The 21,883-nt window shown below is 36.9% G+C and overlaps 1 protein-coding gene across 2 annotated transcripts in view; it reads right to left on the bottom strand.

Moving 5' to 3' along the window:
• The window catches only part of si:dkey-71h2.2 (low density lipoprotein receptor adapter protein 1), an 82,538-nt gene that overhangs the window by 33,168 nt on the left and 27,487 nt on the right, over positions 1–21,883 (bottom strand). For both annotated transcript variants that reach the window (XM_007256640.4, XM_007256641.4), the window contains exons 2-3: positions 11,988–12,130; positions 7,183–7,295 (exon numbers count right to left, since the gene is read on the bottom strand). In XM_007256640.4, coding sequence (XP_007256702.3) covers positions 7,183–7,295; positions 11,988–12,130 — 256 coding nt within the window. The remainder of the gene's footprint in view (positions 1–7,182; positions 7,296–11,987; positions 12,131–21,883) is intronic.

The following is a 21,883-nucleotide window of genomic DNA, read 5'->3' as shown; positions in this document are numbered from 1 at the left end:
GATGTAAAGGAAATCCAGGTCAGCTGGAAAAGATTATTACAGTTTATTGGCCTTGTTGCTGAGTTGAGCATTCTGCTTCTGCAGTGTGAAGATCCACTGGGGTACAAGCTCTCTGTATTCACAGCCTCCGGGCAGGGAGGCACACGGTTGTTAAATTTCAACCTTAACACAGCGCTTCTTCAGACGCAGCGGAGATTTTGAGGCAGAAATGTCAAATACAGTGATTTGCACTAGTGAAGCTCTGCATGGGCTGAAATACTGGTTTTCTGGGTTGAGTAATTCCCTCCGGACACAAGATACAGGACTATGTTCCAATGAGCTGGAGATGTGGAAACTAATTCTGAAGAGTTCTGACAAGGTTTTGTACTGACTCTGGTAGTTATTATTATTTCATATATTTTTAGTTATTTATTATTAAGTTTCTAACAGAAAAACAAATACCTGAACAACGAAAGTCTGCTTTCCTTTCAGATTTTTCCAAATGAGTAATAATAAAGTAAAAAAGAAACAAGCTGTGTCTGTCAAAAAAAAGAAAAGAAAAGTGTCTGTTCATTCTGAAGCTTTAGTAAAGGCTTAAATACATTACGCGTGTGAAGTGTGACACTGCCACACTTTGCTTTCTCCGTCACAGCAGGCTTCCCTTTTTGTACAGAGTGCATTAGTACAGCGAGTCGCACTGTCACAGTGGGAGCAATGCCAAAATGAGCTTTAACCTTTCTGTGAAATCCCACAGAGTTAATACACAAGCGTGCTGAATCTCATTATACAAATCACTGAGCAGGATTAAGGAAAGGAAAATAAACAAAGAAAACACATCATATACTATAAAATATACTATATGCATTCATGCTATTTGCATTAAACAGTAAAAAGACCATAAGCACAGCGCTGAAATGAAACTAGATGACCACCAGCTATTTAAACAAATATTTGCTTTTTTTTTACACTACACTTCTCTTGGAATGTTGCAAAGAAAGAGAGACAAAGACATTGGCACAGAAAAAAGGAAAATAGACAAATTAGAAGCATATACCATGTTTAAAAGCAGAGATAAGACATACAAACATTAATTGATGCTGTTGGCTAGCAAATTATTCTTTGTCTATTACTTAATTCTTGTTATTCGTAATTATTCTTAAGCCATCACATTCAGTTCACTCACAAGACCTTGGCCTAATATCAGATCCTCCTTTTAGAAAAAATAAATGCTGGAGGAAACCAACTTTGGAACAAACTTCCTCTTAATATTCATTCTTCTGTCTTTAATATAGACTGAAAACTTTTCTCTTTACACAAGCTTTTGTTTAATAGAAATGTTGTATCTTCTTTTCTCTATTGCTATAGCCTGCTGACATATCACCACTGCCCTGTACCACTCTGATTTTGTATTACCACGGTTCTATCATGACTACAGTCCTTCTGACCACTTCCCTTGCAGGTGCTACACCAGATTATTCCAGTCTTTCTTCTCTCTTCCTCATGTCCTGAGGCTCAGCCCATCTCAGCAGTGTGTCACACAATCCTCCAAAGCCCTTTTTCATTCCATCTTTTTCTACACTCTCTATCTCTTTCCCACATATCAAGATGCCCTGTTCCTCCTGTTCTCTCCTGGTGTTGCCCAGCTGTCCTGCTGTCCTGCTCTGGATCTCTTCATTGATACATTCCCGCCGCACTGCACATCTGTACATACAGCTGTGTATCCTGCACCTCTTCACATTTTCATAATTTATAACCTGTTTTTACACTACTATAGCTCCCCATCATGTCTGTGTACAGTTATTTTTGTTAAGTTTTTATGTCTGTGCTGGTTGGGTTGGGTCCTCTCAATGTGAGAGAGTGTTTTCTTGCCACTGTTAACTTTGTGCTTACTCGTAAGAGGCCACGCCCCTAAACCCATACATCACCCAGTGCTCCTCCCAAACTACTCCCCCCATTTTTGAGCATTTTTCAAATTTGAGCTGAGGGATGAGTCAGTTATTATAAGGGGATTTAGTTACCCTTTAAGAAATGTGATGAGAGATGCACCTAACCTTTATAACTTAAAGAGACAATACAACAGCAAACTACATTAAAAGAGGTAAATACTGTTGAAGACTCGCTTACAAATATTTAGTATTTATGGAAGAAACTCTGCAAATATACCAGCTTTAGATACACTGCTCTAGGATTTTACAAAACGCATTAATATACAGTATACCCACCTATACAGGCTTTATTTTTCATAGTGAAAACTGTTAAAAATGTTTATAATGTTAGAAAAACTGAGCTCTTCTAACAAATAACTATATATCAACAATTTCTTTCTTTCGGGAGTAATCTGTTTTTTTCTAAGGTTATTTCATTTTAAGTGCCTTCATAAATAAAGAAAAACAAAATAGTGTAATAAGTACAAATATGTACTAAGTACAGTGTCTAAATAAGTAAGTGTAATAGTGACAATGAGCAGGATATAGGGTTTAGTAAAACAAAACTAACAACTAACACTAAAATACTATATGCATCGAAAATGCAGTTATTTACAGTTAGATGTCATTTTTCAGTAAAACAAACAGCAAAATTATGATACGAACATTGCCAAAACATGCTCTAAAAATAAAATGAAAAAAAAAAAACAAGAAAAATGAAAAATGTTAGATAAAGAAAACACATATTGGATTACTCCGATTGCAGCTAGCATAACTGACACGAAGATGACTGACAGCTCACTCTGAGCCAAGACAGACACTGATGAAATCTCTTAAATCATATCCACCTAAAAATAGAAGACATGTTATTTGATTTTCCTCTGTGTGTAAACTCTGCTGCAGAAGGAGTGGGCTGGACTAGAGGGAACAACCAGGCATGATGAGAAAAAAACCCATACAGATCATTAAAGCCAATCTGCTCCTGCACTTCAGATAAAAGGATGCTGAGATTCCCTTTCTCTCTTCTATTACGTATCTCACAAAGGAATTCTCATTATAAGCTTCTATAACTGTGCATCTGTAATTTCTATAGCTAAATGTGTCATTTCTAAAGCTCCTTATAACAGGTAAAAATCATACTCCATGCCAGAAAACAAATGATCTCCTCTGTGATCTCTGAGCATGATTTCTTTCAATGCTATATTGAAGTACACAGGATGTTTGAATTGGATTTCTTGAAATATGTCTACTGGGCAGAAATTCAGATCCATATTCTGATCCATTCTCCTTTTAACAAGAAAGTTCCATCTACAAGAGGTTTTCCATCTGTGTGTAAAAAACAAACATTTTACCACATAAAAAAAACTGAACCAAACCTGGTTATTCTATTGTATAGATCAAAGAAAAATTGCTCCATCTTTAGAAGTGCAGTTTTTCCCTAAACCTTCAAAAATGTTTTTTTTTGCTATGTATTTTATGTTTGCTATTACTTTATCTTGTTTGTTTCAAATAATTCCACTAGATATATCATTACTCTTCAACCAATCTAAAACAATGCAGGTTAGCTTGAGCTGAGGCAATATGCTCTCTGTTTGGCCCCAAAATATTTATTTTAAAAACAAACTAATTAGTAATTACTTACTTATTACATACACTTACTTTAATTAAGAACTTTTACATAATGTACTCTCTAGTGTTTTGTATAGTACTGAAGAAAAGCAATTTAAGGCACAACAACAGAATTATTTTCAATGCTATACAGAACCAAATTTAAAAGGTTCTTTTAGGAACCAACTAAAATACTTTTTTTCACTGTATGAAAAGAAAATGCCAGACACCGAACGATTTATGCATTGAAAAGGTTCTTTTGAGCTCTTCCATGGTATAGCTAAAATAACTGCTATAACATCTTTAGAATTAAGTAAAGGTTTTTACTTTTAAGAAGTAATGACCAACAAAAAAGCAATTTTGTTTTTTGCAATTTGTCTTATTTATGCAAAAACTGCATCTTATTTTTGTTATAAATAATCTCACACTATGTATCATTACTCTTCAAACAATAAAGCAGCTTAGCATGAGCCGAGGTGATATGCTCTCCGCTTGCCTCCAAAAGGTTTATTTTCAAACCTTCAAAATTTATTTTGAATTTATTTTTATGTCTAGCTGAGTCTCTGTGATCAAAGCCTCCACTGACCACGTTCAGAAAGACAAAGACAGTCCTGTGAGGAGCAGGATGTTCTCGCAGGGCATGATCCACCTGAGCCAGAGCAGAAGAGAACGAAAAACAGTCCTCCACACTCTAGGATAGGTACTAATATGAGCTACTCTCTAGACTACAGTCGAGGTAGGATGCGTGGCAAACAACTGGCAACACAAGTGAGAATCTCTCATAGTAAATATGTTCAAATTGTACTCAGTTGTGTTGTTATCCCTCTAATGCTATTGTTATAACGTGTGAATGGGGAGCAGGGCCTGTTAAATTTGGTGTTTTGGGTATGATTCTCTCAAACTGACCACTGGACATAAAACATGGCACTTCATAGCGAAGAACTCTCTGAGGATGTGAGAAGCAGAATTATTGCCCTCAACAAATATGGCCTAGATTATAAGAAGAATGCTTACACTTTAAAACCAAGGTCAAACAGCAGTTTTCCAGAACAGGTTCCACTCAGCAATCCTCCACAGGGTCGACCAAAGAAGTTGAGTCCAGCATAATATCCAGAGTTTGGCTTAAAAAAATAGATCATGAGTGCTGCCAGTATTTCTGCAGAGCTTGAAAAATAGAGTTTTACCTGAATACAATTGGTGGATTTGTCGACTCAGTAGGCTTAATGGTTTTTCTAATAAAGTGCTCACAGATTTATGTAAATAAATATCTAACGAGGCCAGGTAAGTTTTGGAAACGAGTTTTATGGTGTGATAAAATCAAAACAGAAATCCTTAATCAAAAACAGCAAAGGCTCGTCAGAGAAAAAATGCATTCTATGAAATAAACCATTTGCCTGTAAAGCATGGTGGTGGACTGATCTCGTTCTGAGGTTGTGCTGCTGCCAGTGGCAATGGAAACCTTGAATTGGAAGAAAGAAAACTGATTCAAAACACCATCAAATTCTAAATGCAAATGTCAAATCATGAGCTGAAATAAGGATGTCTAAAAATTCACTACAGAAATTCTGTGAAGAAAAAAAAAAACACTTTTAGCTGTTACACATAAGTATGAGAGATGAGAGAAAGTGTTTGTGTGTGTGTGAGAGAGAGAGAGAGAGAGAGAGAGAGAGAGAGAGAGAGAAAAAGAGAATGGAACAGAAAGGATGGGTCTCCTGAAGGGGGAGGATGAAAGGCATTCATGATTCTGATGGCTGTGTATCTGCTGCTACTGATAAGCAAACATCCGCATGAGGCCAGCCACAGACCCCTTCCCCACTCAGTTCCCTCAGCCCCTCCAACACACACACACACACACACACACCTGTCTTCCTTGCATCTTGACTTAACAATCATCCACCGCCCACAGAGGAGTGCGAACCAGCCGCACTCTGTTCAGCGACGCTGCTGTTCTGTTTTGCATTGTAAAGAGTCTTATATCCCGCTGAGCTTCAGATCCAGCACAGAAATACAAACGAACAAAACCCTTTCGGTTAACAGCGTTAATATTTCAACAGTAACACTTTCAGGCTATTTGAAGATACTTTGAAATACATGAAAACAACCGCATTCACTTTAACAGTTAGGATGAATAAATGTGTGCCACAGGATTTAAGTCATTTTCATTCACCTCACAGTGGTGGTGCTTAGAGCACTGAGTTTTCTTTACTACAGTGATATCTGTACGTCTCCTTAATATAACCCCACATCAGAAAAGATTAAGACAGCATTGAAAGAACACATAAAAAATAAGTAGTGTTTATTAAAGTTTACTTTAACTTTTATTTGATAACAGACAGTGTGAACACAAGATATTTCATATTTTGTCTGCTTAATATAATTTTATTTGGAAATACACATCTATTCCTGCATTTGAGGAAACATGAAATGTGCTAACAACCCCATACTGTACTGTGTCACACCTTCCAATGCTTCTACTGACTTTTCCACCTTTACAAACTCCAACTTCCAGAATGCACCTCTCAATCATGTGTGTCAGCCAGCCAATCAGTTCCTGATTGTTAGATCAGATTCACCTGTGTACTGAGTAATTACTGGGGTTTTTCTGTGTATAAATACTAGTCTGTTTGTCCTGTTTTTCGCAGTAATTACAGTATTGCCCCTGTTAATCAGCAGACCGAGCGTTATTTCTTTGTTTATCTTTTTCCGTGTATGACCTATTTTTTGGCTTTTGTCTCTGATTTTGTCTTGCCCTTTTGGTTAGTTTACTTGGCTGTTTTGTTCTGGTTTAGACCCTTATTTCTTGTTTATTGTTTAGCCCTTTTTTACTGTGATTTGGCTCTGATGTTTTGGTCAGTGTTGTTTGTGGTTTGTACTGTTGTTAGTACTCCGTTCAAGCTTGTTGGTTTAGCTCTGTTTATTAAAGATTCTCTTGTTTTTACTGCAAGCGTCTCACTCTTGTTTGTGGTGTCACATACTCACATACCTAAAGATGTGTTTGTCTTTTGTGTGAAAACATATTTAAAGTGTTGTGAGAAAAATAGCAGGTTTGTAAAGTGGGAAATGCTTTACCATCTCAACTTTTGAAATGCAGGAATGAATGATTATTTATAAGTTAAATAAAGTTGAGCAGACAAAACTTAAAAAAAAAATTGGGTTAATTTAGTCTGCAATATTTTTTGTATTTTACGTACTAATATTAATGGCCTTGTCTCAGCACCTAAATGGGTGTCAAACGTTACCAAAATACCCAAAAGTACATAAAATATTTCAATATATTGGTTAATCACCTCAGTTTGTCTACACACAGCTAAATTAACCCACCATGTTTGAAGACATTAAAGAAAAGATTAAATACATATTAGCTTCTCACCGTGACCTTTAGATGATATGTTTGGTGAAGACTGTGTTAGAAATTTCTAATAGCACACACAAAAGTAGGAACAGAGAGGTAGCACCACTTGTGATACATTCAGTAATGCTTGTTTATGAATGAGAAAAACATGTTACTGCAATATCATTTGCTCTGCAATGTATATTTAGTGATATGTTCCAAAACTCTGGCCTATAGTGGCTGGCAGTTTGTAGACCAGACTTCATACTGTCTTTTGTTAAACTGTAGTTTTGAGTGTAATTGATTTGCAGTGTAATGAATCTGTGAAGCTGTGGGTACCTGTAAATAGACACGTTCTCAATAAGGTCGCTGGTCTCTGTGTCTGTAAGTATGATTCCTTTAGGAGAGACATTGAGGGTCACCTTCCGGAACTTCTTCGCACTGGCACGAGCCTGTCAAAAACCACAAACACAACCATGATCTCTTTATACCACTGAAAAGAACGTTTTAATCAGTGTTTCTCTGTATCTTATGCATTTAATCAAAACAACACATAAGCTAATTAAGTACAGGTGTAATAGTTATTAACATTAACACTGAATATATTATTTGGAGATGTTAAGAAACAGATGCCAATAGTTTGAATTAAACACTGCTTTAATTATTGAATTAACTTTCATTAGACAAAAAGGAGAAGGGGCAGGATTTACATTTTTCCTTAAGTCCTAAAAGGAGAACCAATTAAAACAATGTGACAAAATATTACACTTGGTCATGTACTTATTTATTAAGGAAAATGCCAATATTAAAATGTCCATGAGTGGCAAAATTATATACAGATCAACTTTTTGTTTCAAGCAAATGTGTTTTTAAATAAATAAATAATAAATTAAAATTTAAATAATAAATTTAAATAAATAAATAAATTGGGAAATAACTTTTTACAAAGGTAAACACTGGACTACAAAATGGTCAATTTTGGACTTTTAAAGGAAAAAGAAAAATATATATTATACATGTTGTATTGACATCTTTTGCTGTAAATTGTTGAAATAATTAAATAAAGATAAAAAAAGTATATAAACCCTTAGGATTCTTCAGTCTGCGGCTCTTCAATCTGAAAACTTACAATATCATACTTTTTGATAGTTGCATCTGGACCAGAACAACTTGCCATTACTGATGCAACAATACAGTCAGAATTATACCAATAGGCCTCTAATTAGCAGTTATTTATTAAGGATGTTTTGATTGCTAACAATAAACATCTAATCAGCTTATTTTATCAGTCAACTGTGTGTTATGTAAGGTTACTCATAATTGTGAACAAGGCTCTGACACCCATATCCAATACAGTGTGCCAAACAGAGCATGGGAGACGGCACAAGAGAAAGAGAGAGAGCACAATACGGCGAGTGAGTTCAGCTCAACAAACAGTCTTTAGCATCACAAAACACATGAAGCACATTAGAACCAGAGTCCATTTTTCACATACCGCCATACCACTAGAGGTGCTGTTGAGCATTGAAGAAGCACACTTGCAGAGCTCGCTAGCTAACGTTAGCCAGTTAGCATAACAGGCTAACACACTGGAGTAAAGGTAGTTCAGCTCTGTGGAGTCTCTCACTGTTCTGCCTGAAGAAACATGAGAACAGAACTCCTGGAGCTTCTGCTGCTGCTCCTTACAATATGAGTAACTTAAGCCCTTTTTAAATATATTAATGCTGTACCTTAAAGAATAATATTAATACATACTGAACTGAATTTATTTGTTAACTGGAGAACCAAGAAAATTAAATGCTTTAATGCCTCTTATGGCTTCAATAATAATATATTGTAAATTGATATTAAACTTGTGAAGTAAAATATTTGAGTAATATATCTTTGAATACGTACATTTTGAGTAATTTAGGACCATTTATAGTGTTTGTGGAACTATTTAAAATATTAATTTTGTAAAATAAGTATCTTTTTAAGGTCTATTATTTATATTCCTCAGCTGTTTTTCTGCGAATTAAGTCTGATTTCTTCATATATTGTGTAATCTTATAATAGTAATCAAAGCCTTAATTTAAAGCCTTAGTGTTTATATTATATGTAAAGTCATGCAAAAAAAAACTATAAATATTATATGTATACAAATTAACAATTTAACTGCTGTATTGCACTACTTATGTAGTTATCAGTATGGCCAAGTACAAAAATACTTACACTTGTACTTTTACTCGGTCACAAAAAAAAAATGGTATCTATGCATACCTAGAAGAAACAAGGCCAATGTGAGAGAGAAGGGAATATAGCTTTGTTAAATTAAAGAGAGAGAGAGACCTGGAGCCTTTTCAAGGGCAAAAAAAGAAACAAGGAAATCAGGCAAACCATATCTTGAGGGTCTTTGAGGGCCCAGGAGACAGCAGTCAACGTGTTCAGGATAAAACTCAGAGACACAGGAAGACTGAAGCTAGTCTCTATTCTCCAGCCCTCAGAATTTACCAGGAAGAGTTTGTCTGGAGCAAAACTTCCTCTGTCAAACACATTCGACTGCATACCACAAGGAGAAAACAAATCTGCTGCTGTAGTGCATTCTACTGTCCTCTCTGGAGCCTCAGAGAATACACTGTGTTTAAGAATGGAGTAAACTTGACTTCAGAAACAACAAGCATCCACTGTAATCCAATCCAGGCAGCTCAGTTTCCATGGGAATATGGAGACAATTGATGGCTTCTTTCTTCTTTTTTCTCTTTTTAAAGCATATAAACCCACTGAGAGTCACAGACTGCCAGGTTGGGTCCGTGCCTGGTTCTAATTTAGAGTCGCATTTTGTGCTATTAGGCTTCTTAAGTGCTTTGCAGGTCTCCAAAGAATACTGGTGCACATACTGTGACAGAAATTGACTTCCAGCAGAGACAATTGCAATGTAGCTGTGTGCGTGTTTGTGTGTGTGTGTGTGTGTGTGTGTGTGTGTATTGACAAACAGCACATGGACTGGAACCATGTGATTCTGCAACACATTCTAGTCTTTTGTATAAACTGAGGTTTAAGCAACCCGAGTGTTTTTAGTCACCAACAGAACAATGGCGTATTGACTAATCAGATGTATGCTATGTACAACATATAATGAAAAAACAGAAGTAAAAATGGGTTTACTGTATTATTCATGTCAGCATTTGACAAGCTATACTGATAAACACTAATAAGCACTTTTCTCTACAAACTAAATCAAAAAAGATGTATTTAATTACACTACAAAAGCTGTAATGCCAAGAGTGGCCAAGAGTGCCAACACCAACATACATATGTGTTTCACCTTAAAGGTTCTATATATGATCCTCTGTCACTAGATGTCACACTAGAGCACTAGCAGTTTAAACCAAATCAGATTCTTCATATTTAGATATGCACTCAGCATAGTATTGTGAAGCCCAGAAGAAAAGGTTGTTAAACACAGACAAGTGTAATGGAGAAGTAATAATTATTTGAACAATATCAAGTGAAAAGAAAATCTCACATTAAAAATATTGTCCTGCACTCTGCCATGTTGCATGTGCAATGCTGTCTGGCCCGTCACTGTCTCGTCTTTTGTGGAGTTTCGATTTTCTTCTCTCTCTAAATAAAAGGCCTGTGCTTCTTCTGTGTTGCACTGTTCATTAACATCATTCTAAACAAACTTTGCTCATTAAAACAACTCCAAATTGTAGTTAAAAAGGTCAGTTTACAATGGTTAAAATTGGGATTGGGTTTATAAAGACAGTTCACGGGGCAGGCTTAGTAGGGCTTGGACAGAACATGTCATGACATGACATGTCATAAGTCATGAGTCGGGTTGGATTTTTATGAGCCGCATTTAAGGCGCATCTAAGGCCCTAAGACGCATCGGTCAATTGCGGATCGTGCAGCTGGATTTATGGCATTTCGGTGTGCTTTTGTTATTGTGTAGGGGCAAAAAATAAACCTTGTTCAGCTCAAAACGTGCAAAAGACAAGTGCTAATTCTCTAAATCAATCATGGGTGTGTTTTGGGCATAACGTGAAATAAACCAATTAGGTGTGCTCCGACTTTGGTGCTTTTATATCTTAACAGCGCAGTTCTTTTTTGCGTCTCATCAGAGGATACTGACCTGTGTGTTCATGCAGTGAAGGTTCGCCAGCAGCTCATTTAAGGGAACAGCAATGTTGTTTTATTCTGTTTATTGTTCAGTTAAAAGTCATGTTTGCAGCGCACCTGTGTGTGTGGTATTTTTAACGAGCGGAGGGCATGGCGCTCCTATAGGAATGGACTCTGTTGTCTAGCTTCATTTAAGTCAGTGGAGCACCTGTGTTTTCTGCCACCGAAATAGCAACACACCAGAAATTTAGCTGAATACACCTCACTTTCACACCATCCACCCATCAATGTAGATTAATTCCTGAACTCTGATACTATTTAACGGCACAGGCACAAGGTGTGGAAATAGACTGTTTTTGGGGTAGCAAGGAGATAGCAAAGATCTGTTGAAGAGAACAAACATTTATACAGGCTGGGACTAGCATGCAAACAAGACTGGCTATGAAAACAAAGACCAGAGAACAAAATAAAGAGGGTCTTTACATTACATTATATAGTATTATCTTTACATAGAAATTAATGGTTTGCTGCTTTTCTAATATACAAAATGTTGTGTACATTACATATAATGATAATAGTGCTTGAATTGGTATTATATCTATTGTATGTGTTATGTATATTATTTTTATTATATTGAAATATAAGTGCTAATAATAGCTTGAATGATGTGATGTGTTAACTATAGCTTATCATGAGGCTTCTCAATGCAACCACATGCTAGGAGGAAGATTGGTCCCTAAAGCTTATTGGCACATTCTGTTCATTTAAAAGTAAAAAAAAAAGTACCACAAAGTTTTACATTTTAGCAACAGATTTATGATGTCATAAAATAACAAAAAACAGTGTTACTTCAGGCAGATTTTAGCGAGAGACTGGAGTAAAAATGCTTGGAAAACAATCTAATAATATGAATGTAAGATACGTTTTCATCTTCATATTTATTTAACAAACCACAAACTTTAAAAGTGAACTTCATATTTAAAATACTGCTTTGTAACATCCAGGTATACATTCCACAGAATCTTGTGATTATGGTAACTGACCGTGGTGACAATCCTCCGGATAGCTGCAGCTGCCATGTCCTCTCCTTTTGGCTGGCCCACCAGTGTCATGCCCAGGTATTTCACATTAAAAACCATCCCCTCCAGAAGGGTCTCTTTAGTGTCCGTCCAATTCTCTGGAAGCTCTGAAAAAAAAAGAAACACAGATGCTTTCAAATATTCAAATTCAAATAAACATAGTTCACCAAGCAAACAGGCAAACATGATGGTACATTTCTGAGCTCTAAGCTGAAATTAGGCATTAAAATCTAAATGTTTGCATGGTGCAGTTTCTGCAGTGAGTGCAATTTCTGAGCCTTTCCCTCTGGAGAAGTGGGGCTCGTTCCTAGGTTCTGTGAGATGGTAAAATGTGTGCCACACAGCGTGCTTTAAATAGGCCTTGGTCCCATTTGGGCACAGGACAAAAGCCTGCAGGACAGCAGAGCTGGATCCTGTTCCACGGAAACAATGATGGCACGGAGACTCGGTCTCTACTGTGCGCAGTCAATACAGGAATCTATGTATTGAGCTGAAGCTACAAGATAGTGTAGTGGTGTCTGAGAAATGTCTAGACAACTGATACCACTGTGTTATTCTGCAAGCAATGTATGTAATATGCTTTTAAAATTGAATATATAACATGTTTTTTTTTTCTGAAAATGTGGTTCAGTTTTGGTTCAGTCTGGTCATTTATACTTTTTAAGGTTTGCATTGGTGCTTTTTTCATGAAAGCTACCCTAAACAAATGAGCTTAATAAAAAAAGCAAAATCAGATTCCATTACATAAAAAACGCAATTGATTTTTTTATTATTAAAAATATATATTAATATAGCAAATTATTTAAATACTGTGCTGAACAAAAAATAAACCTTCTGTATTACAGATACAGACACTTTTAGAGTCCTATCTTGCACACTTCGCAAGGCGCATTGCAATAAATTAAATCATTAAATCATGACAGAGCTTACAGTTTACTATGTATATATTTATGCTAATTGGTGTGAACCTGAAAGTGGGGTGTGTTCAGGTAAATTTCAGGTGTATTTCTATCTTGGCAAAGGAAAACACAGACTGATTAAAACCTAGACAAATGTCTACAGACATTCATTGCTATCTGGACAAAGCAGGACCGCCGTACAAACAGAAATAGAGCAATAAACAGAATAGAAAATAAAAAAACACTGCTTTTCCCATAAATGAGCTGCTCGCACACCTTCACAGCGTGAACAAGCAGGTCAGTTTTCTTCTGCTGAGAAGCCAATACCAAATCCTATCGTCTATTTTTGTTGATTGTCTATTGTTTATAACACTTACTGTACTTTTGCACACTATAAGGCACACCTATTAAGGCATACTATTAAAGAATGTCTATTTTCTGGTCTATTTTCATACATAAGTTGCACCAGATTATAAATCGCATTTTAAGAGACTCTTTAAGGAACTTCTAATTCAGCAGGTCTTGCCACTGGGTGGTGGTGGGGGAGGGTGAGTAGTTAACTTAGTTAAGTAAAGCTAAGCTAAGTAAACAGAACTGTAATAAAAAAAAACTTTCTTTTAAAGTCAAATGAGTGCTGTATGTAGATCTACGCAGATTTCTCTCCTGGTGAGTAAAGTGCTTCCGTTTATTTTTAAATTTTTGAAGATTACCAAATTTCTCCAGTTCTAAGGAGCAGACTACAGGCTGATTATGCTCACCTCTGAATGGGGGAATAGGGGTTAGCAGCTAATGCCAATGCTACTCCAGCCCCGGTGCTGGAGAACTAAACTAAACTTCAGCAGAGTGGCTTTACTGCTCCTTACAACCTGACTGATAAAATTCATACATAAAGCTCACTGGATTAAAGGGCACACTGACGATTTTTGGGAAAATAAAAGATTTTAAGTGCGCCTTATAAGTGCCAAAAATATGATACACTATTAATAGTATATGAGAGTCCCTTATTATATTTTATCAAGTCTAAAAATAGTAGGCAACAAATAAAAATAATATTTTTTTTAGGCAGTAACTACAGTGCATAAAGCTCTTTTACACTTATGTGTATTAAAAAGATCTGCAGTTGCAGGTTGTGGTGAGTACAAAAGCATCTCAGAATGCCAAACCTTAGCAGAAGCAAAAGACAATATTGGGATCCACACAGTGTTTCCAGTAAAGTGCCCATTGAATGCATGCACTGTTATAACCTGACAACATGATGCGTTTGGAAAACATTGTGATAATGAATTTGCTGAGTCTTCAAAGCACTTCAAAATTTCAAAACTCCTTTTTGAGACGCTGCTCATTCTTACAACCATCTATTGACTTGAATTTTGTTGAGGCATAACTCTCTTCAAAATCACACATTGCAGAAGACAGTCTTCTCTAATAGCCACAGTGTCTACCAGTGAGAAAGGATACCTTATCCTACATGTTAGAACCCAGTGTGTCTCTCTGATAGAGCTGTGTTCTTGGCCATCTGGCCCTCGCAGTCTGTACCAGATGTTTGGAGCACGGAGGACAGGATTCACATAGCTCCTCTTCTCTGTGGGCGTGAATTTTATATCCACACTGAGATCAATTTAATGAACAGGAACACAGCTAGCTTAACACAGACATGCACACCATAACCAGCCCTGTTCCAAAAGAGCTGTGGTCCAGAGAGGAATGAGAGAATTGGACCAATATCTTAAAGCAAATGTCATAGCGGCCATGTAAGCCAATTATACATCCCAGTGACCATAAGTGCACACCTGCTGTGCTAAAATCCGCAGGCAAACTGCTGACACACAGAAAACCAGCGCCAGGAAAACACTTTCCCCAGCAAAGGCATGTCCCTTAACTCAAGGGACATTATCACACCTAGACCAGGCTTTGCATATGAATTATTGAACAGATCACTGTTGATGCTTGGGGCCTTTGCTCAGATTACTTTAAGACATGAGAGACATTCGCTTTGCCTTAAAACCCTTCCCTGAGATACTGACAATAGAGTGAGGCCAATGAAAGTGACAGATAGAAATAATCGGATTGGAGCAGGTTTATAACAACAGGAGGTTTCCATAGATGGCATTAGGACTACTGGGCGCTTGGAGGGGGGTGGGGTTAAACACTGTATAATTTAATGTCTGCACTGGTGTGTGTGTGTTTGTGTACGATAGAGTGATCTAATTTGTTGAAACATGAAACAAGATTACCAGGGGCTCAGATACTGTAAACACATTTGCGTCTGCATTAGACAAATGCTACAGTGCACCTTTCCAAGCTAATGCTGGCATGGTGGAGAAATTTACAATGCAATTCAAAGCAAATGTTATAAAGCCAACATACAAGTGCTTCTCAAAAAAAAATTAATATTGTTGAAAAATTACATTATTTCAGTAAGGTGAAACTCATATATTATATAGATGTATTACACAGAGAGTGATCTATTTTAAGCATTTATTTATTTTATTGTTGGTGATTATGGCCAGTGAAAACCCAAAAAACTTTTACATACTGCTGAAAAATTAAATCTGCATCTCTATAAAAGTTGTCAGCAGAGGGAAGCATGAAGTGCTGTAAGATTTTCTAGGAAAACACTGCACTCCAACCTATTCATTCTAACTTAAATCTGTTTATCCTTCCCACTCTCAGTGAAGTTTAAAACAGCCCAGTCAATCAGAACAGAGAAAATTTATTTTTTATTTAAGGTAGAAAGAAAATGTTTAAGGGGTTTGATCAAGAACTTTAGGACTTTAAAAGAAGCAGTAAAATCTCTCATATCTAGTCCTCACCACTGATAACTAGGACTGGAGAAGACTGAAACTAGGTGGCATTGGGTGAGTACTGCAGATACCAGCAGCTGCTTTATCCGCAACACATGCTTAATGCTTAAAAAACAATATAACACATTAAGAACCGAGTTTGCTCCATAACTGATACAGTTAAGATTTACACATGCACACAAGGCAGTTGCCCTTAGCAACACACAAATCCCATTTGCACAGGGCAGAAATTGCCAGGGGACTCAATATGGTTGACTTCCCACCAACACTAAATCAGATATCAGAGATTATATGCCTGCTTTGAACACATGTATATATATAGAGACTATAAAGTACAGTACAGACAGTGTTGTTTACACCGACTATTTATTTTAAAAAATAGCCAAAACTCACTTGCTGTCCATTAAATTGGGGGATTCTCCTCTATTGCCTGCCTTGTAGATTCTCAGCATAATGAGTCTTGAGAAGAATCTAGGACATTACCTTGACAGAAAATAGGACATGAGGAAACCATAATGGGGAAGAGAAGGGAGGGCAGGGGGGAGGAGTGAAAGAAGTGATTTCATTTAGTTGTGAAAGAAACCCAGACTCAGTCACATTTGAGAAACAAGAAAAAAGCTTGGTTAACTCAGTGGATGTGGAATCCTGAGTGACTGTTTCAAAGGCATCAGGGTTTCAATCGAGGTTAAGTGTTGGTGAAATTTTCAGTCTGTGCCAAAAAGTGTCAAAAAGAGATGAAAAAAAATACAGGCCTGACCTGTACTATGCACTAGAGCTTAGATAGTGCCCAAAAAATCCAACCCAACCTTAGTCTGTGCACGTTTTGCCCGAGCACAACCCAACCCATAAACTGTGATTATGAGCCTGAGTACGATTTAAACCACACATTTTTTTGTAAGAAGAGCACTAAAATTGAGCTTTTTAAAACATTTTTGGACTTTTAAATAAGCAAAATCTGTTTAGAATGATGTTAATTAACATTGCAACACTGAAGAAGTATAGACCTATTATTTAATAACAATGTTTATTAAGAACAGCTACACACAGCACTACAAATCAAGTGTGGACAAGTGGAGGAGCTCATGTGTGTGTGAGCCCCAGAGCTGTGTGATTTTAACATTCTAACTGGTGTAACTTTTTTTAAAACACAGTTTGATTGATTACTTAGCTATACTGTGATTATCACACCATAGCCTTTATATAAAATAAAAAAAAAGCATTAAAATAACACACTCCTACATCACAGACTATTTTCTTGAGCCCAACCCGAGGAAAGTGGTGGGTCAGGCCTCGGGTCGGGTCGGGTTCGGGCAGAGAATCTAAGCTCTAATATGCACACTAAGCAATAAGTAAATGCTGGTAATACCAGTTTTAAGGTCATAAAAATCTCAGAATTTAATATATTGTCCAATATACATATACAGACATCACCCAATCACTTCTCAGCCACTCACTAATCACTAATCACCCAATCACTACCTCCCTCTGCGCTGTCCACTATGGGTGTTGATGCCTTGTGTGATGTATTCCAAGTACACATGGGACCCTGTAAACTGGGGAATGGTAAATGCCTGCACAACTTCAGAAACGGAAGGTTCCCTTCATCTGATACTCACTATCAGACCTCAGTCCAACTCTGCTAATTTACAAAGCCACCTTGCCATGAACATGCTGGCCAGCCAGTGTTCAACCCCACTCACAAGACAACACCTCACAACTTATACAGGTGTGCAAATTCCCAAGCCACCATTTTAAGTAAACACTTCATGATTTTAATTTATATACTGCTTATTTATCAGCACTTATCATGTTTAATGAATAATTGTACATTTAAATTTTAAGAGTGGAACACAATGTCAGACAGTCATCCATGGTTGTTGTTTTTTTTTTATCCATGGCCCTCCCACTCACATAACCACATTGCTAACCAGGTAATTGTAGGTACAAATGACTAAAATAAGAAGAAAAAAATGTAAACAATGTTGATCTGTAACTTTATCATAATTAGCTTTCTTATTTTTGGTAAATCATTTAATATTCCCTGGTAAAGAGTAGTTTTAGATACATTTGATGTGATTTATTGGCAATATTTTGTTCTCCAGTCTATAAGTTGACAATTTGCTGTGATTTTTACAGACATGTGACCAAGAAATCTGTGATTATCTAACACTGATTTAAAGGGGTTGGAAAAGCATTGCCAAAGTACCCTCTAGAGTGGCAAAAAGAGACAAAGTGCCCTACTAGCTTCTCTACTTGCCGTAAATTCCCTTAATGCCAAACATTAATTGCCCCTTCTTGCAATAATATGTGTGTGCTCTTTCAATCACAATAATTTGCTTAAGTGCCTTAGTGCCCATATGGTCGGCCTTGTATATTTTCTATGCTACCCCTAGTAGACAGTGTCTCAAAGGGTGCTCTTTCTAGCAGAGAAGTGGGATTAAATTGGGATCTCCTACAGGTAAGTAAGCTTTATGAAGTGCCCAGACAGCTCACCCTCTAATGGAAAAGTGCTCCACTAGTGGATTAGGTGTCCTATGAACTGTAGTTGATGGGACAGAGCCAAGTAAATTGTTGTCAATGATGGCACAAAGTTTCAAAAACCTATTCCTATTGTTAATCTTGCATCTATTACATTAATAGAATATATATAGAGTTCACAGGCCCATGTCATGCAGAAGGCGTCTTTTGCAGAAGTCCATCTCTTGTTTCCTAAAGTCAGAAATGTCTTACAATATATTGTGAGGCATAATTATTTTAAAAAGTGCTTTAATTGAACAATACTTGGCAATAACTTTTTGTACCTCAGAACTGGATGATATCTGCTAATTATTAACCAAACTAAGAAGATTTCCAGTTTGAATCCTGTTCATGTAGCTATATTTTCCTACAATAGGTTTTCTGTATATATAGATTTATCATTATTTGTATTTACCTTTTCCAGACCTGTTTCTCTGTCCTTTACTCTGCACTGCTGTAACATGGTAAATTTCCCCATTGTGGGATTAATAAAGGATTATCTTATCTTATCTTATCTTGCCATCGGCTGCCGGAGCACAATTGGCAGTGCTCTCTCACTGTTGCTCTCTCTCCACACATCACTCCAAAGGGTGATGTCGATCAGCACGGGGAGTCTGTGAGCTGATGTATCAGAACAGAGTCACTGCGCTTTCCTCCGAGTGCGCTGTGATGTCACTCAGTAATGCAGCATCAGCAGCAGTTCAAAAAGAGGTCGTGGCTGACTTCATATATATTGGAGGAGGCATGTGCTAGTCTTCACCCTCCTGGTGTTGGTGCATCACTAGTGGGTTGGGTAAATGGCCTTGTAAATTGGGGAGAAAATGGGATAAAAAAAACTAAGAACAGTTTGAGTTAAAGGAGAAATCTGGTGTGAACTAAACTTAAAGTATAGTGAAACATGATAACGAGTACAAACTTTTGACATATAGCCACCTTTATTCACCCCTGGCCTGTTGGAAGCATTGGTTAAATCGCTATTTCAGAATGATGGGCATGAACGGATACTTATTATCATATTTCAGTACAATCCAATCCAGTGTGCCATCTTTAACTCTGCTCACTCTGCTTGGGACAACAGGAAGCAGCCCAAGAAAGGGTACCATGGAAGTGTCTCGGCTGTGCTCCGTTGCCAGGCAACAAATATAATTATTAGAAAGAGCAGACAGTTCCTCGATGGGGGAGGTTCTGTTTTATCATGTTGGCCAAATGGAAAGCAACTATTTACATACATGATATGCAGGAACATGACATAAACACACATATTTAGCTTCACATAATGACACAATAGAGTGCACAATATAGTACAGCATAATAACACATACATTCCACTGACATCCGCTAATGGTCTTTGTGTGTGCTTAATATATATCCTCATTTCCGTGGCTGTTCATTAAAGTGGCTGTAATTGACAGTTCTGTTTTTCTTAGTATATTCAGGGAGTTCCTTTTTAATTGAAAAAAAAAAATGTTTTCGCATTTAGCATGATGCATTAAGTAAAGCATGCACTTTACTCAGGGATGTTTAAAATGAATCTTTCAAGTGTATCCTGATAAAGGAGCATCCATGCCTTTTCTTTTCCCACCACATCAATTTTCTCATTTTCTGCTTGGCAGTGGGGGTCCAGGGAAACCATGGTAGCTTAGACAAACACAGCACAAGCCTGCATCCCTGAAAAGCAGTCATAGTGACTGAGCCTGGGCTTCAGGAATTTCAGGAATAATCCCTCATTCATTTCAGATTCCAATTAATTCCTTTCACTTTTTAGCCAAGTCATATCTGCAAGAGGCCTGTAATTATGACGAAGGTTATCAGCTGTAAGCATGACTGCGCAAATGGAATTAATGAACAGAGGAAAAAAAGAGACTTATCTTATGGCTGGAAGACACAACATCAGAGACAACATCACTTGCCGGAAGGCTGTGGAGGGAATTTCCTCGAAAACCTGAATGAATTAATGACTTTCTGCTTGATTTGCCAACCAAGTGAATTTAATACGCACTGAGCTGCTTCAACGACGTGACTGACATAACATTCAGAAAGTGCTCTAATAACTTTTCCAATGTGCCGTCATACAAATAACACCTAATGGATGCTCTCTGACTGGATGTAAAATTAATATGGCTGCTGAGGCATCATAAATGAATGCATGCATTAACTTTGTTTACATTGTTTCAGTTGTGATCGACAATAAATGAATCAAACAAAGCAAACAATGAGAGAAACAATGAAGGGAAAAGAGAAGCCAATAACAAATAGGCTTCTTTCAATAAGATTTATTAAAAACAGCTTTATTTTGAGCCCAGTGGTTTGGGCTGCAGAGCATAATCACCATGAAATTGATCCATATGCCTCCATGAGAAAATTGCTTATCACTGTGGCGTCATGACAGAAAAGAGGATCGGTCAGGCTGCGGGACGTCTGCTTTACAGAATCATCAAAAACAAGACATCCTGGGTCAATACTGGGTCACAAATTTACACCAAAATCATCAGAGTTGATTTTAAAACTGGATATCTAAGCCGTTTCACTCTATGCTGATTGAACATGTTTAAGTTTCATATCAATATACACTGTGATAAAAATATTTCAATATAGGTTACATGATTTTCCGATATTTTAATGTACATTATGTACAGCATCTATCATAGATAATTCTTATTTTTTCATTTGTAGGTACAGATATACGCTGTGGACATACTTTTTTAAAGCTTTTTTCTATGGTTATTATACTGTTCATATAGATTTATGATTTATATTCTAATGACTAAAATTAAGATTGTGATATAAAATTTTGTCCATATCATTCAGCTCTAGGTGTAGTTAATCAAAAACATGTTTTTTTCAAAAGACTATATATACCAGTTTTATTGCTGACCCTTATTTGATTTTGAGATGAAGATCACAACCAATAAAACAAAACATTACTAATAAGAAACTGTAGAAAATCTGTCTATAGGCAAATCAAATTTTTGCAAGTTAATTTTATGCAAATCAGACCTCATTACCATATCAAAACCATCATGACATAAAGAGATTTATTCAGTAACATTAAGTATGTGACATGGTGAGCACAGAATTGCAGACACGTGCAGATACTGATAAAACAATACGTTTATTATAAAAATAAACAGATGTAAGACGTGGTTGATACAGAAAATGGGTAATCACCAGAAACCAGAGCAATGTAGACAAAACCATACCATAAACGAGAGACAGTCCAGAGTTCATACACGAGATATCCAATGTCAGAGGTAATCCAAGAGGCAGTAGTGAAAACACAGTCCAGGTAATACACAAGCAATCCAATATCAGAGGCAAAGGCAATAATCGGCGTCGAGAAAACAAAGGCAAGGTCATACACAAGATAAACTGAGACAAGAGATAAAGTAACGCTTTGTAAAGAGGAGAACCTACAATACGCGGCGTGGGTGTTTGTGTGGAGTGCTCTTATATAGTGCCAGTAATCAGTATTCGGGACTTCCTGGAGGAAGCAGGTGAGGTGTCACGTGATCAGGTGAGTGCGTGATGTCAGCGGGTGGTGCATTCTGGGTAATGTAGTTGTTGACCTGAGAACCTCCATTAGAGCTGGGTGTGGAAGGGACAGAGGAGCTAACAGCACCAGACGTGACAGTATGTGACC

The sequence above is a fragment of the Astyanax mexicanus genome, chromosome 1 (genome assembly GCF_023375975.1).
Source record: "Astyanax mexicanus isolate ESR-SI-001 chromosome 1, AstMex3_surface, whole genome shotgun sequence".
Lineage (NCBI taxonomy): Eukaryota > Metazoa > Chordata > Actinopteri > Characiformes > Acestrorhamphidae > Astyanax > Astyanax mexicanus.
The sequence above is the reverse complement of the archived record's forward strand: the minus strand, read 5'-3'. Positions and strand labels throughout refer to the sequence as shown.